The 18710-nt window shown below is 47.1% G+C and overlaps 2 protein-coding genes across 5 annotated transcripts; both read left to right on the plus strand.

Annotated features, from left to right (window-relative positions):
• Positions 1-7482: 7482 nt before the first annotated feature.
• LOC306796916 (uncharacterized protein) lies at positions 7483-10904 on the plus strand. 4 transcript variants are annotated; one of them, XM_079295988.1, is made up of 3 exons: positions 7483-7988; positions 8138-8263; positions 8374-10904. In XM_079295988.1, exons 1-3 carry the CDS (start codon positions 7514-7516, stop codon positions 9627-9629), a joined length of 1857 nt encoding a protein of 618 aa, XP_079152114.1. In that variant the 5' UTR covers positions 7483-7513; the 3' UTR covers positions 9630-10904. The 4 variants fall into 4 exon arrangements, with proteins under 4 accessions (XP_079152114.1, XP_079152115.1, XP_079152116.1 ...); XM_079295989.1 differs by having other exon boundaries at positions 8377-10904; XM_079295990.1 differs by having other exon boundaries at positions 8141-8263.
• A 1291-nt stretch (positions 10905-12195) lies between these two features.
• On the plus strand, positions 12196-18710 carry fga (fibrinogen alpha chain; the record flags this gene model as incomplete). Its single annotated transcript, XM_079295244.1, has 8 exons — positions 12196-12252; positions 13077-13181; positions 13281-13464; positions 13659-13804; positions 14398-14496; positions 15004-15159; positions 16233-16827; positions 18010-18710. The coding sequence occupies 8 exons, from the start codon at positions 12196-12198 to the stop codon at positions 18708-18710; spliced, it is 2043 nt and encodes a 680-aa protein (XP_079151370.1).

The raw sequence follows: 18710 nt of genomic DNA on the forward strand, positions 1-18710 counted from the left end.
ACGTGTTGCTGACGGATCACACGCTTCATTCAAACCTTACACATCACAGGCTTCATTCAATCCTTACACATCACACGCTTCATTCAATCCTTACACATCACACGCTTCATTCAAACCTTACACATCACAGGCTTCATTCAACCCTTACACATCACACGCTTCATTCAATCCTTACACATCACACGCTTCATTCAATCCTTACACATCACAGACTTCATTCAACCCTTACACATCACAGGCTTCATTCAACCCTTACACATCACACGCTTCATTCAACCCTTACACATCACATGCTTCATTCAATCCTTACACATCACACGCTTCATTCAATCCTTACACATCACACGCTTCATTCAATCCTTACACATCACAGGCTTCATTCAACCCTTACACATCACACGCTTCATTCAATCCTTACACATCACAGGCTTCATTCAATCCTTACACATCACACGCTTCATTCAATCCTTACACATCACACGCTTCATTCAATCCTTACACATCACACGCTTCATTCAATCCTTACACATCACAGGCTTCATTCAACCCTTACACATCACACGCTTCATTCAAACCTTACACATCACACGCTTCATTCAATCCTTACACATCACACGCTTCATTCAATCCTTACACATCACACGCTTCATTCAATCCTTACACATCACACGCTTCATTCAATCCTTACACATCACACGCTTCATTCAATCCTTACACATCACACGCTTCATTCAATCCTTACACATCACACGCTTCATTCAATCCTTACACATCACACGCTTCATTCAATCCTTACACATCACACGCTTCATTCAATCCTTACACATCACACGCTTCATTCAATCCTTACACATCACACGCTTCATTCAATCCTTACACATCACAGACTTCATTCGCCTGAAGCTCGTCTCAGACCTGACGTTTGTGCACAAGTCTCTTTGAAATGCTTCACAGACAGCAGGAGGCTCGAGATCGAGAGAAAGTCGCTCTCGTGAATTTAAACTACGATTAACGAGCGTAGAGTTCATGCCGCTCTCCGTGGTGCTGAAGCAGTAGTAGTATATACATCTGTACGTATTTATATCCATAGATATATACGTATATATACTGTATAGATATATATATACACATATAACTATTCATGCAAAGACAGACCAATACATACATTACAAAACTCTGAAGAGGATCATTGACACATACTGTCTCATCAACACGTCCGCTTCCTGCAGTGGTCTGTGCTTCCTGCAGTGCTTCCTGCAGTGGTCTGTGCTTCCTGCAGTGCTTCCTGCAGTGGTCTGTGCTTCCTGCAGTGGTCTGTGCTTCCTGCAGTGCTTCCTGCAGTGGTCTGTGCTTCCTGCAGTGCTTCCTGCAGTGGTCTGTGCTTCCTGCAGTGGTCTGTGCTTCCTGCAGTGCTTCCTGCAGTGGTCTGTGCTTCCTGCAGTGCTTCCTGCAGTGGTCTGTGCTTCCTGCAGTGGTCTGTGCTTCCTGCAGTGGTCTGTGCTTCCATGAGGTTAAACACTCGTTCATCTGCGCTGTCATGTGTTGGGAGGGTCACCGCTGCAGGGCCGTCCCCTCCAGTGTCAGGTGCTTCATGTCATGATGAACAGCCACCTCTTTATTCAACTGTCACTTTCACAGTTTAACCCACGCTTTAGTGTCGAGCGTTTATCTGAATATTCGGCGCTCTGGGTCTCGTCTGGCGGCTCCTGGTGTGTTCAGCTCAGCAGAACTACTCACAATCAGCCACAGCTAGCGTGGCTCACCGTGCAGCACAACTCCACCATATCAAATGTCTGTACATGTGGAGGGGAGATCTAACGATGTTATTCACTTGAGGACCTTTAACTTGAGCTCAAAGCTCTGAGCTGTCACCGTGATCATGACCCGGAGGAGACCAGTGAGACCAGAACACTGGGACAACACACGCCTCCTCTAACTGCAGCTCAGACCAGTGTGGGAGTACGGAAGCTCAGCCCTGAATTTAATCTGATTAAAATCACTTTTATTTCATTAAAGACATGTTTGATAAATAGTGAATGCGGTTATAATTATAAGGGAACCTCCACGAAACAACATGTGTGATCTCCTTTAAACAGCAGCTTCATCATTTATGTCTCAATGAGACATTCAGTAGAGGACAAGATGTGTTTGAAATAGTGTCTTTATTTCATCATTTGTCAGAGTTTTGACAGGTTCATTATCAGTAAATATATATATATTAAATAATACGTTTAAAAAAATAGTGATTCTTATCAGAAAGGCTTGATTTTGTAAAACAAAATTTAAAAAAAGTTAAATATCCACAAATAAATCTATCCTGGAATTTTTTTACTTTCTAATTCTGATATTGATATTGTCGTTAAAAATCTAGAATTGGCCCGTCTCTCCTCCAAACTGTTATCACATTGACTTTGCTCATTTGAAAATATGTATATGCAGTAAATATGAAAATGCAAACTAAGCTTTTGTATTTACAGGTGAGGTGAGTTTATCCCTTCAACAAAGAGATTTTACACAAATGCCTCAAATAAAAGCAACGTAAGTTAATGTTATAAAACTACAAGTGAAATATGATGTTTGCTTTGAATTCAACTTCAAATGACTCCACTAACGAATAATAACCAAACGGTGATGACCAGACAATGAAACACAGAACTTCACTTCATCCCCACGTTTGTCTCGAGTCGTCAGCGAGCGTATCGCCAACGTGCTACAATGTAGCGTAACGCGCGTATCGGCGACGTGCTACAATGTATGAATGAAAAAGTGCAAACATATTTCTTGAGATCAAAAACTGTTTTTACTGCAAATAACGAGACAAAAGCAAATTGTTCACAGCTGTGAAATCGCATCATTTGTGTTTGAAAGCTTCAGTTTCAAGCACAGAATCCTGTGAGTTCAATGTGTGAGTAGAGTTTGTTAAAGGGCCACACGTACCAAGAGGAGCGACAAGGCCTCAGATGTGTGCTGTATCCTTCAAAGTGAACAGAAAATGAAAATACATCAAACGTGTCCCAGTTTGTTGCTTGAGTTGTTACACAGAGTTACAACGTAGCCTTCAAATAGCAGAAATCCATTTCCATCATTGCCCCCGGGTCGCTCAGAGGTGTGTTCCTGTTCCCCCGGCTCTTCTTAAGAGCTTTGTGCACTTTGTGTTCATGTCACATCTGATAAAAATAAATATTAAATAGTATTTAAAGGGACAGTGTGTTACATTAAGGGAGATCTGTTGGCAGAAATGGAATATAATATCAATACGATTGTTTTATATCGTGTATAATCACCTGAAAAGAATGTTTTCTTTCCTTAGTATGAGCCGTTTATACCCACATACGGAGCGGACGCCATGTTTCTACCGTAGCCCAGAACGGACAAACTAAACGCCGGCTCACGATAGCGACATTCCTGCTTTTACACGCTTACAGCACACTGGAGAAGTTTCAGTTGGTTGCAATCTGCACGCTCACCACTAGATGCCGCCAGATCCTGCACGCCAGATCCTGCACACAGCACCTTGAAGGTAAGTGATCGATACTCAGGCGGACATAAGAGCGCCATCTAGAGGAGCGTGGGTGTATTCTAGTCACGTTTGAACAAGATAAGATATACTTTATTGTCCTGAAAGGGTCCGTTTTGTTTGGGCAGTCGTGCTGCACACATCCATCAGACATTACAGCTACAAACCAAAGACGAGGTGAAGAAAAACATCAGGAAGAGACAAACGTCAGCGAACGTTCCCTCGGACGCAGCGGCACAACGGATCGGTTTGTGAACCGTTCGCTGTGATCGACGACCTGCAGCAGTAGAAGCTTCACAGCGCGGTGAGGCAATGTGACGGTGAGGGGAAGCAGAATGTTTATTCCACGCATTACTGCTGACTGTGCAGAACATACATTAACAGCCGGTTCATTCCTCTCCTCTTTCGTTACGTTCTGTTCTTCTCATTTGATTGGAAAGTGTTCACGGAGAATCACGGAGCGGTTTCTTTGGAACGAGATAAATCCGACAGACGTTCCTCACTCAACTCAACAGTGTCCATGTTTGCTGCTGCTGCTGAAGAGGTCTGCTTCCTCTCTTGTGACATTTAGATTTGCCCTTTTGAAAAAGAAGCTTTAGTGTCCAGACGAGACCCTGACAGGTCAGGTCCAGAGTCCCTGAACGCAGCTGCAGTCCGTCTTCAAGAGAGTCGAGGACGCAATGTGTCTGTTCGTCACACACACACACACACGCACACACACACACACACACACACACACACACACACACACACACACACACACACACACACACACACACACACACACACACACACACACACACACACACACACGCTTACAGTTCAAACCAGGTTGCAGCACTTGTTGTTTCCACTGTTTGTGTGAAAGGTTTTCAGCGGTGAGGCTCAGTAATCCTGACCGGAGGTTCACACCTGCACGCTCAGGTGAGTCTTCCATTGAAGGATCAGCCTGTTGGCCCCGCTGTCAACAAATCACATGAAAAGAACGCTGTTAGTCCGTCTCTCCGCACTTCCTGTCCGTGTCTCTCAGGCTCACCGAAGACGTGAATCTTTAAAAACACACGTAAATAGTTTCACCGGTAATCTCTTAAAACAGCTGCTCACTGTGCTTTTTATCAAACAAACAGGAGGAACTTTCAGCGGTGGATTAATCCACACGCGTGTCATAATAAACTACAACATGTGTGTTGCTAGCGATGAAGCCGGTGCATCAGCGCGGTCCTTGCCGTGTTTTAATTGAGCTCTGTGGAACAGAGGCGTCGGGCCAGAGGAGACGGGCATTGTGGGTTCACAGGAAGTCGCCGATGCAGCGCTGAAGGGAAAATTGTAAATTGCAGTTTTCATATGCTGGAGAGCTAAAAGAAGACGTTGTGTCCTGAGAGGGGGTCTGGTCTGGGTCCTCCAGGAATCTAAACCAATAAGATGCAAGCATGAATGACTTCCTGGAGGCAGAAACAATCCAAACATTCTGATCAGCTGGAATAGAGTTCCATCAGGCTCATCTCTCCGTCCTGTTGAGGACAGGCTGCTTCAAAACTGCTGGGGAGGAGAGAGGAGAGGAGAGAGGAGAGAGGAGAGGAGAGAGGAGAGGAGAGGAGAGGAGAGAGGAGAGAGGAGAGGAGAGAGGAGAGGAGAGAGGAGAGAGGAGAGGAGAGAGGAGAGAGGAGAGAGGAGAGGAGAGAGGAGAGGAGAGAGGAGAGAGGAGAGGAGAGAGGAGAGGAGAGAGGAGAGGAGAGGAGAGAGGAGAGGAGGAAACATGTTCATAACTTAATAACTAGAACATGAAGAGATCCATTTAGATTCCATTGTTTTACAATTTCTGTAAAATACGTTGTCAAAGCAATTCAACATGCACATGTTTTGTATTGATTGATGTCGTTGTCAGTGTGTTGTTCTGCACTAAAGACATGTTCTAGTTCTCTCTACTTGTAGCCATGATGGCTCTGTTTCCATAGAGATGCAGGACTTTTTTATATTGTATATCATGTGACAGGAGCAATAGACAAACACCGCCCTGAAGCTGTAGAGAGAGAAACACTGATCACGTGGCTCCACCTAGTGGTGGTTGTGTGGAACGACACAAAGAGAGCAGTACGCTTAATTACTGGTGTTTGGGTGAATACGTGTATTTTCTTTGCTTGTCAATGTTCCATCATGATATTTTACTTGTTGTGCTACTTTCTCCTTCCACGGCACCACATCTCAGAGGCCACTGTTGTACTTTTTACTTCCTTCTTCTTCTCTTCCTCCTTCCGCGTATTGTGCTATTTTTGTCCTAACCGAGGTGCCGTTTCCTTGTAAATAAGCGACACGGCGATTGGCGCCAGTTCTCTAAAACAACCCGCCTCCTCCTCCATTTTCTGTGCGTCCATTGGTTGACCAGACAGGTCCGTCACATAAACCCGGAAGAAAACAACCACCTCGGTAATTCACCGAGAGCTTCTCCTCTGCGTCTGTTTCGTACGTTTTGAACCGTTTTCGTCCTGTTTTAATGTAATGATCTTTATGAACAGACGGTTTACTCACTGGAGAGTTCGTAGTGGACATTTATTAAAGGTTCTATGATCGGAGGTTCGTCTGCAGCCGTTTAGCTCAAACGCAAGCCCGGAAGTAGAGACTCTACGTCCGTTGAGTAAGTTGTGAGGATGTTTCTCTCTCTGTGTTCTGTAAACTTATTACATATTATATCTGTTGTAGTTTACTTTTCACCAAACAGTTAACAACTTTAACCGGAACAGAATGAATCAGCTGATGGTAGACAGACTCCTTCTCCTCCTTCCTCCTTCCTTCCTCTTCCTTAGCCCCAGTTTGAAGCTTGAATGTAATGCTAAGCTAAAGTTAGCCTCATAGACAGACGATGTTATATGAGGTCAGACATTCAATCAGCAGGTGGTGGACTGTAACTTTATCTTTAGTCATTTATCTTTAGTAAAGGTCATAAGGTCCCTTTAAGCGCATTGAGACCCTAAACCTGGTGATGCTCGATCCTCATCCGTGAATACGAGTCTCACGGTTTGTTAGAAGTGTTGATGCAGAACGTGAACGAGCAGCAACAGATGTGTTGCTGCTGGCTTTGATGGTAACGAAGTACATTTCAAGTTGTCCCGTGTCTCTCAGGCCGTCTGTAGATGAACCTCCTCCTCCGTCTGTAGCTGAACCTCCTTCTCCTCCGTCTGTAGCTGAACCTCCTTCTCCTCCGTCTGTAGCTGAACCTCCTTCTCCTCCGTCTGTAGCTGAACCTCCTCCTCCTCCGTCTGTAGATGAACCTCTGACGAAGACATCATGGCGTCTCCGAGCAGCTCGTCTCTGCTCGGCTTCAAGCGTCTGTCTGTCCCTCTGGCGGACTGTCTGAAGACCCCAGCTGACCCCAGACCAGCTGACCCCAGACCAGCTGACCTCAGACCAGCTGTGAGGCCGGAGCCGGCAGGTGAGCGGAAACATGAGGTCACACAGGAGTTCATTTACCTGTATGTAGTCACCCTAACCCGGTTCTGCTTCAGTGAACAGTTCTCGTGTCTTCTCGTGTCTTCTCGTGTGTTCTCGTGTGTTCCTGCTGCTCGTGCTGTTTCCTTCACTATGATGTGTTCACTTCCACACTGTTCATTTCAACAAGATTCACTGAAGAATTATTTTATTCATGTTCACTGAGTCACTTTAAAGGAAGCAGACACAGCTGGATGGATCCTCCGTACGTCAGCCTCCTTCTCCTCCTTCCTCTTTCTACCCCCTCCTTCCTTCTCCTTCCTCCTCATCTTCCTCCCTTGTCCTCCTCCTTCCTTCTCCTCCCCCCCCTTCTCCCTTCTCCTCCTTCCTCCCTCCATATGAAGCCGTCAGTAGAACTTTGTGTCACGCTTCATATTTTCTCCCTCTGACATCATCTCTTGCATGTCGAGCGTTTGAATTGTGCTTCATGAATCCTCTTTCCTTCCCTCGGGCTCCTCAGTCGACTCCTCTGCCCTCGCTCTGAGGGGTCTCTCCCTCTGCCTGGTGGACTGCATGACACTCCCAGGACTCCGGCAGCTGGTCCACGGGGCAGCGGAGCAGAGTCACGTCGGCATCAAGGAGGAGGTCAAGGAGGAGGTCAAGGAGGAGGTGGTCGACTACTTTGAGAACCCGGAGCTGGGCCGCTACGCGGACTGGTGCAAAAGCGAAACCGGAGCGCCGATCGACCTGTTTAAAGTGGAAGTGGAGGACTCTGAAGACCCCGGCTGGCGGGGAACCAGAACCAAAGGACCAGATGAACTGCAGCAGAGTCGCGTGGCCTCAGAGGAGACCCTGTTAGTGTTCCAGGAGGCCGGCGGCGGCTCCTCGGACCAGGTGCCGTCGCTCATACAGGACCGCCAACTATCAGAGTCCCGCAGAGACGCCGCGCTCGGGGATCCGGAGGAACGTCGGCAGGAAGCAGAATCACAAAACGTCTCCACACCGGAGGAACGTGAAGCTGCAGAAGCCTCCGAGCCGGGAGGTCGAGGTAAACGTTTCTCGTAGAAAATATTCACTTTTACCACGTTTAACTCTTCTCCGGCCATCTAAAGATTAAAACACAGTGTTGTAGAAATGAGACATTTTGACTTTGTGTTTTTCCTTTTCCGTGTCTTGACTCGACCAATGATGACAAAGCAGCGGGGAACAAACAGGAAGCTGCGTCCGAACGCCGACGTCTCCCCTGTGAGGATTGTGGGAAATGCTTCGCAAAGAGGAGCAACCTCACCAGACACCGGTCGCACCACTGCAGCGCCACAAGAGGTACGATGAGTCAGGCGGAGCAGGAGACGCATTCATGCAACGATCGCAGATCCACTGTCAAATTGAACTGCCTGTTCTTTTTCCTTTCTCGCAACCGATGAAAAACAAAGCAGAGAAGAACCAGAAGGAACGCCGACATCTCCCCTGCGAGGATTGTGGGAGATCCTTCTCGAAGAGGAGCCACCTCACCAGACACCAGCTGCACCACTGCGGCGCGACGACATGTACAGCGAGCCCGCCAGAGTCGCAACGGGCGGCGCAGGAGACGTATTCGTGCAGCGAGTGCAGCCTGACTTTCCGCACTGAGCGCCACTTGCGGCTGCATGTGCGCCGCGAGCACCACGACGGTAGAGAAACGTCCGAGGAGGCGCCGCGAGAGAGACGGCACGCCTGCCGGCAGTGCGACAAGAGCTTCTACTTGCTGCACACCCTCCGGCAGCACCTCCTCACCCACACGGGGGAGAGGTGTCACCGCTGCGAGGTGTGCGGGAAGCAGTTCGGGAGGGAGGGCACTCTGAAGCTGCACCAGCTCACCCACACGGGGGAGAAAGCGTTCACGTGCGAGCAGTGTGGCAAGAGCTGCGCCAGGAAGGGGGACCTCAAAATCCACATGCTCAGCCACTCCGATGAGAGACCGCACGGCTGCAGCCGCTGCGCCAAAAGCTTCAAGCACCTGGCCAAACTGAAGCAGCACGAGCGGGTTCACACGGGTGAGAAGCCGTACCAGTGCGAGCTGTGCCCGAAGAGCTTCGGGGTCCAGATGTCCCTGGCGGCACACCTGTACACCCACTCGGGGGAGAAACCCTTCAAGTGCAACATGTGCCCCAAGGCCTTCAGCGGCAGGAACAACTTGAGGAAGCACAAGATGATACACACGGGGGAGAAACCGTACCGCTGCTCATACTGCGCCAAGGGCTGCCGGCTCATGCAGCACCTGCTGGTCCACGAGCGCAGCCACACGGGCGAGAAGCCGTACACGTGCGACACCTGCGGGAAGGGTTACACCAACCAGTCGGCATTGAAAACACATCGGTCCACGCACCAGGAGAAACCGCCGAGCCGGGACATCGCCGAGCCCGCGGTGCCGGCAGATCCCGAGATGCCGGAGAAACCGCACTGCTGCTCCCAGTGCGGAAAGTCCTTCACCCAGGCCATGAGCCTGAAGAAACACTGGCTGATCCACTCGGGGGAGAAACCGTATGACTGTAAAGCGTGCGGGAAGCAGTTCAACGACAAGAGCAACCTCGCCAAACACGTGCGCATCCACACGGGCGAGAAGCCCTTTAAGTGTGAACACTGTCAGAAGGGCTTCAGGCTGCTGCAGCACCTCTCGAGCCACCAACTCACACACAACAAGAAACAATAGAGACTGGATCTCTGGTTCTGGTTCCCCGTGTCCACGTGCCCTCGGCTAGACATTCAACCTCTTGGTCTAAAATCGAAATATGAAGCCACTACCAACAACAAACCAAAATCCACCAACAAACGCCTCCAAAACTCAAACATCCAGCATGAACTTTGTTATTTTTGTATCTTGAGATATAACGTGTTGATATCAGTGAGGGGGGGGGGGGGCCTGCGCAACAGCACCCAACCCAGCACCTGCCTGTTTGGGGGCTCAGGGTTCGTTTCGTCTTTTTATTCTTGTGTAGAATCAGAACCTTAAACTGGTGAGCTTTAGGTGCTGAGGGGCGGGTTTGTTTTTGGACAGAGCCGTGCTCGCTCATCTGCTCACAAATGGATCCAAACAATCAATCAAACAACTCAAATAATCTGGATCATCAATGAATTCATGTCTGTTATGTCATTTCTCCTTTTATTTTATATTTTTCAGTACAGATTGACTCAAAACAATCGAGAGTTTAACTTGTTTTAGAAATTATGAACAAAAATATGTTAAAATGATGATTTCATTCAGTCTTTAGAACTCTACAAAGGTTTGTTAGTTTGTTTTGGAACAAAATGAATAATTTAACACCCAGAAAACTCTTTTTAGTGTTAATAATGTGAGTCAAAGATTAATTAAACACATTCATGTCGACAGTCATCTGCCTGCTGCTGACTGGCAAATGATGGAATATATATTTATGAAAATGATGTTTCATCCTCGGCTACAAGCGGCCGAAATGAGCTTCCTCCTGTGGGTGGCCGGGCTCAGCCTTAGAGATCGGGTCAGGAGCTCGGCCATCAGGAGGGACTCGGAGTCGAGCCGCTACTCCTTCACGTCAAAAGGAGTCAGCTGAGGCGGTTCAGCATCTAGTCAGGACGCCTCCTGGACGCCTCCCACTGGAGGTTTTCCAGGCACGTCCAGCTGAGAGGAGACCCGGGGAAGACCCAGAACACGCTGGAGGGACTACATCTCCCAGCTGGCCTGAAGGCCTCGGGATCCCCAGAATGAGCTGGAACATGTTGGGGGGGGAGGGAGGTCTGGGTCGGCCTGCTGGACCTGCTGCCACCGCGACCCGACCCGACCCCGGGTAAGAGGAGGAAGATGATGGATGTTTCATCCTCTCGCCTCTCTGTTCACTTCCTGTAGTTCAGTCAGAGTCTCCTCCTTGTTGTCACATGACTGTTGGTCTCACATGAATCAATCATGACGTCATAGTTTCACTGAGGAGCTCACACTTTATTAGAGGAGACATTTCTAATGAGAACATGAAGAATAAAATGTTTTTGATGAAATATCACAATTTTCTGACGTTTTCTAGTTTTTGTGATTGTTTGAATAAAACATGCTTTTCAATCAATCTTTTGGTTTCAGTGATTCTTTGTTTGATTATTTCTTTCATAATGTTATGAATCATTTCTATGAACAGCAATAGTTTCCAAACTTTCTCCTGAAGGGGCACATTTTATAGATCTTCCATATTATCTTCAACTCATAAACTACGATCATCACAAAAGGTGAACACAACAACTGCAGGAAGTTTGGATGAATTCTCATCGATTACTTCCTGTGAATATTTCATCATATTTCCTGTTGTTTTTATGACCTTTTGGATGTCTGCAGTTCTCTGCTCTGTTCTCTGCTTTAACAAACTTTCTTAATCGGCTTCTTTCATTGAAGCTCGTCCGTTCTTCCATCAGCTGTTTGGTCCTTTTAACGGCGTACTCTGCAGGACTGTACCTGTGTCTGTACCTGTGTACCTGTATATCTGTACCTGTGTCTGTGTCTGTGTACCTGTGTCTGTATCTGTGTACCTGTACCTGTGTCTGTGTCTGTGTACCTGTACCTGTGTCTGTATCTGTGTCTGTACCTGTGTCTGTGTACCTGTGTCTGTGTACCTGTGTCTGTGTACCTGTACCTGTGTCTGTGTACCTGTGTACCTGTGTACCTGTACCTGTGTACCTGTACCTGTGTACCTGTACCTGTGTCTGTGTACCTGTACCTGTGTCTGTGTACCTGTACCTGTATCTGTGTCTGTTGGCCCTCTGCACGGTGGAGCTTTGACAGCGTTGCGGCCACCAGGTGGCGCTGCTGCTGCATTCTGCTCAGCGGTCTCCAGCTCGTCACATGCGAGCAGCGAGCTCCACATCTCCTCAGGATGTTGTGAAGACTTTGATCTTAACGTCTGAGCAGAATAACGTGATGAGCATGTGAGATATAATTCATAACTTTCAGCTTTAATCACCACGTTTCTTCTGGTGTGTATTTACTTCGTTGTCTTTGAGAAGTTTCTGTCCTTACGACCCACATTCATCAGAATACTTCGTGTGCACGTGAAGTAAAAGGTCTCGTGTTTGTCGTCAGTGTTTCGTCACCGTTTGCTTTGAGGAAACATCAGATGTCAGTAAATGCTGCAGTGTTTGAGGACACGCAGTGCAAATACAACCGCCTCCGCGTCGACTTTGACCTGATGAGTCACAGTCGGTCAGACTCAGCAGGCTTCATAACGAGGAACATTCATCAGCCGAGAACGAGAAGAAGGAAGATGCAGAGACTCAACCTCCTCGTGTGTGTCGCTGCGATGTGTGCGGCTTCATCTCTGGTGAGTGACGTTTAAATACATCGAAACATTTTACCAATTACTCTCAGAAATATGACGTCTCGTTGAAAAATGTGCTTTTTATTTCTTTATGATTTAAACTTTCATATTATGTCCTGCTTTGTGACACTTGATTTAATCGTTCAGCCGTTTTTAGTAAATAAATTACTCGATAAATTAAGTAATATGCCTTTAAATGTACCAGAAATACTATTGAAAATAAAATAATACATAATAATATACATAATATATGTACGTAAATATAGTCGTTTTAAAATGAAAGCTCAGATGATTAAATCATTTTATTTGTCTCTGTAATTTAATTTATTCGTATATAAACAACCTGGTTCTTACTGTATCATAGATGCAATCAAATTATATTTTTTGTAAATATATAAATATATAACGTTGGTAACTTTGCACTCGTCAACTCAACATAATTCATCTCTAACTATAATCGTGTTTAAATTATATTTGTACACTTAACGCTGCATTTACCAGCAAGTAGGTTTATTTATGATGATCACGATGTTCATGTACTGAGTCACAGCAGGTCTAACATATATAAATATATGAATATATGAATATATATCAATATGTATTCATTGACTGTTATTACTCCCATGAACCTGCTGGTATTGAACCACGATGATTTAACGTGTTATTTGCTCGATTTAAATAAATGTGAAAAAGCCCCAAAACCATAAATGAATTCATACATATGATGGGTTTCTTTTGCTCACGGTGCTAAAGTGAACTAAATTGGAGAAGAATCCTGAAATCAACGTCTGTGTTGTGTTGGTCTCTGTTGGTCTGCTGGTCTCCAGGCCGCCCTGCTGGACCCCAGAGGAGCCCGACCGGTGGAGCAAGGCACCAGATCGGACAAATGTGCCCCAGAGAAGGAGTGGCCTTTCTGCACGGACGACCAATGGGTGAGCAGCTCCATCCAGATGTGATCCTCTGGGTCTCTGTCCTGCTTCCACCTGCAGCCCAAAATACTCATTCTTAGAATATTCTTCTATTCCCATCAGGGCCCTAAGTGTCCGTCGGGCTGCAGGATCCGGGGTCTGTTGGACCGGTTCGACCACAACTCTCTGACGAAGATCGAGAAGATCCGCAGCCTCCTGGAGCAGAACAAGGCCAAGCACCGCTCCACCGACCAGGTGACCAAACAGACCTACGACTACCTGAAGGACAGACTCACCATCGACGCCGGTCAGTCTTCTTTTCTCATCCTTTCATCTCCTCCTTTGAGTTGACGCTCGTTAATTAACCCTCTGAACCCAAAACCGGGGAAAAACTCCCTGAAACTGCTTTGGGGTTCAGAAGGTTTACCGATGGGGAAATGAACATTGTGTTGAATTTACAGGGAGGCTTCTGACTTCTGTCTGCATATCTTTCTCCACCAGGGAACGATAACAACTACTACAACCTGGCCCAGACTCTGCGTCAGAGAATCACAGACATGAAGATCAAGATCGACCGACAGCTGGGGATCCTGGGAGCCCTGAAGGACCGGGTCAAAGACCAGGTGGTGGAGATGCAGAGGCTGGAGGTACGGAGACACGGCAGGGACAAAACACGTGTTTACACTCAGCGGACACTGGAGTAACTTAGATTTACGGCTTTTAGGTTATTTGACCTCAGAACGTCGTTGCACCTCAAACATCGAAGGGTTAAATCGTTGTTATCTGATGCTTTTATGATTCTTATAGCTGTTTTTAATTCCTGTTTATTGTGTTCGTTCTGTGTGCTGATTGCGTTTGTGTGGATTGAAAAGTGAAGACAGTGAAGTGTTCGTGCTTGTTTTCTTTTAACGATAAATGAAATATATCGGATCATTGATAGTCCATCATTTACTGACCAGAGTTAATCTCCGTAAATCAACACAACAAACCGAGTTAGCTTTAGCAGGAGATGAGCTGTAGCTGTAGCTTTTAGCTTTAGCTTCAGCTAACGTTAGCCGCAGCGATCTCACCAGCAGAGAGTGCAGCTGCTGCAAGGAAAGAAAAGGCAAATTTCTCCTCAAACATACATTTCTCTGGCAGAATATGTCTTCATACAGTGAATCAAACGTTGTTTAACGTGTGAACAAACCCGTTCACCAAACAGGAAGCATGAACTACAACTTCCTGTCTCCTCCGTCAGGTGGATATCGACATTAAGCTCCGTTCCTGCAAAGGATCCTGTCAAAGCTACACCAAGCACGAGGTGGACCACGAGAGCTACGAGGCACTGGAGAAACAGGCGAGAACGCACACACACACACACACACACACACACACACACACACACACACACACACACACACACACACACACACACACACACACACACACACACAACGTAGACTCCACGAACCACATTTAGTTCCTGGCCCCCCAACTCTGTGATACTTCTTGCTTCATGTCTCATATTCCACTGGTTTTAACCAGAAATAAAGCAAATTAAGAAAGTAATAATGCAATTTCACTGCACAATTTTGAAATTAAAAACTTAAGTGAGACGATTTTATGCAAAAAACATCTGCCAAAGGTAAATTAATAGATGTGGTAATGGTTTATTGTATAGCTTTAAAAAAAAAATCTGAATCTACACTTGTGTTTTAGTCACTTATTGTCTTATAAGTTGTGTGTTGCGAGAGACGCTCCGTCAGGTTTCTCCCACTCGCAGATGGATTTCTCGCCCATTTTTAATAAATCTAGACCTAAAAATCATGTTTTGCATTCTCGCACTTTCTCTCCCCGTCTCCAGGTCAACCAGCTGGACTCCCAGTCGGCCCAGAACATCGAGTCCGTGGGAACGCTGTACGTGATGAAGAGCAGGCCGCTGAAGGCCACCGTTGTGAACAACCTCCAGAAGTCCAAGGACGTGGACGGCGGACAGCAGAGAGACAACATGTTCCCCGATGTGAGGGCCTCTTTGTGTTGGTTTACCTTTTTGAGATCTTTTGGGACATAAATGAACTCAAGCTGTCGCACCTTAAGCTTGATAATGTGCGGTCGACCGCCGAGGGAAGGGAGGGCGATGTCTGTCATCTTATTCGGCTCATTGTTTCTGTTGCTATCGACCAAAGTGACCATCAAGGGAGGCGCCTTTTTATTCAGACGGGTGGAACAGAACAACTGTCTCAAAGTCCCACATCACCGAGCTAGTAAGGTATCTTACTGCTATCTGCAGCCACTTCTCCAGGTCTTCCTCCCATCATCACTTAAGATACGACCATAGACTGTATGTAAGAAGTGGACGTAATCATTGTGATGTCATTCATTGGTTTGTGGACAGTTGTTTTGAAGCCTCTAGTTTGGCGATTTCGCTGTCGCCATGTTTAAACAGGAAGTGACCATATGTGGACTGAGGAGGAGTGACGTAGAGACCTGTCAATCAGCGTGTAGCCCCGCCCTAAAGCATCCCCTGCTTTATGGTCTGTGTGACTCTAAATGGACCATAATGTACTAAATGAACATCATGCTGTATTGAAGAAGACTTGAAACTAGAGATTGAGACATAAACTCATGTTTACAATGTTCACTGAGGGAATAAATCAAGAGAGAAGTAGAGTCATTTTCTATAGACTTCTATACAACCAGAGGAGTCGCCCCCTGGTGGACACTAGAGAGAATGCAGCTTTAAGACCGTTCCACATCGGCTTCACTCGCCAGAACCGGAGGCTGGTTATGACGGGTTGTGTTCTAGCCCGGTCTCCTCAAAATCCCATAAACGTGCATCAAAACTGCTAGAAATGTGTTTGGTCGTGGATTATGTTGCCGTTGACTTATCACAAAAAGGTTTTGAATGAGTTCGTGGATGTCTGCATGGGATCTTGACTGCGTCCAAAAAACACAGCGTTTTGTTAGTTTTTTTACCCAGGAGACAAAGTACTCACACAAATACAACATGGATATCAACACTTCTCCTTATTGACATCATTTGAATAAAAACACACGCGTGCTTAAGTTCTTCTTCTTCTTCTTATTTATCAGGTGCAGATGGTCGAGTTGATGCTCGAGCAGGAAGGCTCCATCTCATCCCCGGCAACCATCTCCAAGGTCTCAGGTACTTCGTACACTCAGTCTACACCCTCATCGGGGTCTTCTTCCTCCTCCTCCTCCTCCTCCTCATCTACATCCATCACCGAGCTCGGGGGCGATTTCTTTGACATGGGCGGCGGCCTCGACCAGCCCAGCACGAGCCACGTGTCCACCAAAACCATCACCTGCACCAGGAGCGTCAGGAAGACCATCGTCCACACCAAGGACGGGCCGGTGGAGAAGATGGAGGAGGTGATGGAGGGCGGCCCTGAGTGCCAAGGCATGATGGACAGCACCAAGGGTGGAATGGGCTCTTTGTTCCCTGGCTTAACATCCTCCTCCTCCTCCTCCTCCTCCTCTTCGTCTTCTTTGACCAAGACCGTCCACAGCGGCAGCACCAAGGGAAGCCACTTAGATCTGGGGAATCCATTTGGCGATGACCTCGGCCTTTTCGGGGCGGCCGATGCCGACGATGACCTCCCCGACTTCCACGCCCGGAGTGTGAAGAGCACGCGTATCGAGCGGCACGCCGATTATGTAGGAAAAGGTACCGAAACATCCGACCTGCAGTGAAAATCTTCACGGCCCAGAACGGCACACAGCTAGGCGCCGTGCGTTAGCATCAGCTAGCTAGCCTTATGTACCAAAAAACAGGAAGTGAACACAGTAATTGCCATTGTTTGTCGCTAGAGCTTAAAGATTTTCACAATCAGTGTTGTTAGTTGAGGTATTTTGGGTCATTGAGTAGAAAGAAAGACAATTATGAACTTTAATGCTACGTTCACACAAAGCAAATTTCCGAGTTACTCGCAGGAGTTCAATCGCAGCATCATTTGTGTTTATTCGCGTCATTCGCCCGAATCGCGCCGTAGACGTTCCATCCATCACGGCTGAAATAACCACTATTTCTGCTTTTTACATGTTGTGGAAGTCCAGATATCCAGGAAACTAAACGTCGTCTTGTCTGGGTTCACAACATCATCCGGAGGTGCTCTGTAAATTTGATCGAGTTTAATTTGCAAGACACTCGTCAGCTGGTTTACTAGAGCTGTATGAACCCAAAATCAACAGATTTAGCTGTGATTTAATTGCAATAAACAAATGCCAAAATAACTACATAATTATGCAGATTTGTAAAAAGTCAGAATTCAGGCTTTGTTAGTTCTCTCCGCAAGACGACGAACAAATACGTTTTAAAATACTTGTTTTCTGAATGGAGCGCGGCCTGATCGGTGCTATGCTAAGCTAACATTGTAGCTGCTCCATCAACACTCAAAATAAAAAAAGATATAATAAGATACATAAATAAGTTTTGTCCGGTCTCTCCAGCAATATTAACGATCAAAGATCTGAACACATACGGAACACACACATCTGGAGAGGAATTCTCAGTCCAGGTGATATTTCAAATGCAGACGTAAAAACAGTACATTTAAATTGTTTCTGCTCGTTACCGTAGCCACACACGAGGTCACAAGCTAAGCGATGGAAAGTAGCCATTGGCCCTTTGAGATTTTTCGACATTGATTGACTTTGACAAATACATTTCATGATTTAATTTAAGACCAAATTTGCCAAACTGAATTTCACTCGCACCAAGATTCATCAAACAACAAAGGGTTTCCCTGGGAAGTGACCATTAGCGCTTTTATCACTGCAGTAGCATTTCAGCTTAGCTAGTCCCAAGCTAACTGGTGGTCTGCGGTGTGCCCCCCCTCTCTGTCCGCAGATTGTGTCGAGGCCCACCAGAACCACCTGAAAGGGGAAGCGAACGGCCTGTTTAAGATCAAACCCGGCGGCACGGACTCCGCACGGGTAGTGGAGGTTTACTGCCAGCAGGAGGGGCTAATGGGCGGGTGGTTGTTAGTCCAGCAAAGACAGAGCGGCGCGCTCGGCTTCAACCGCTCCTGGGCCGAGTACCGCGACGGCTTCGGCTCGGTCGACGCGGGGGGCAAGGGGGAGTTCTGGCTGGGCAACCAGAACCTCCACCTGTTGACGAATCAGGGCGAGAGCATGCTGAAGGTAGAGGTGGAGGATTGGGAAGGGGGCGTGGCCGGCGCCGAGTACACGATCAGGGTCGGCTCGGAGGAGGAGGGGTACTTGCTGCACGTGTCCGGGTACACCGGGGATGCCGGCGACGCCCTGGCGATGCCCAACTCCAACATGGCGTCCCACACGGGCATGAAATTCAGCACCTTCAACAGAGACAACGACAAGTCGGAGGAGAGTTGTGCGGAGATTTACGGGGGTGGGTGGTGGTACAACAACTGCCAGTCGGCCAACCTGAACGGGATTTATTATAGAGGCGCGTACGAGCCGGAGAAAAACACGCCGTACGAGGTCGAAAACGGAGTCGTGTGGGTGACGTATAAACCGGCCAATTACAGCCTGAAAACCGTCAGGATGTTCATCCGACCGGCTGCTTTTTAA

The sequence above is a fragment of the Melanostigma gelatinosum genome (genome assembly GCF_949748355.1).
Source record: "Melanostigma gelatinosum genome assembly, chromosome: 23".
Lineage (NCBI taxonomy): Eukaryota > Metazoa > Chordata > Actinopteri > Perciformes > Zoarcidae > Melanostigma > Melanostigma gelatinosum.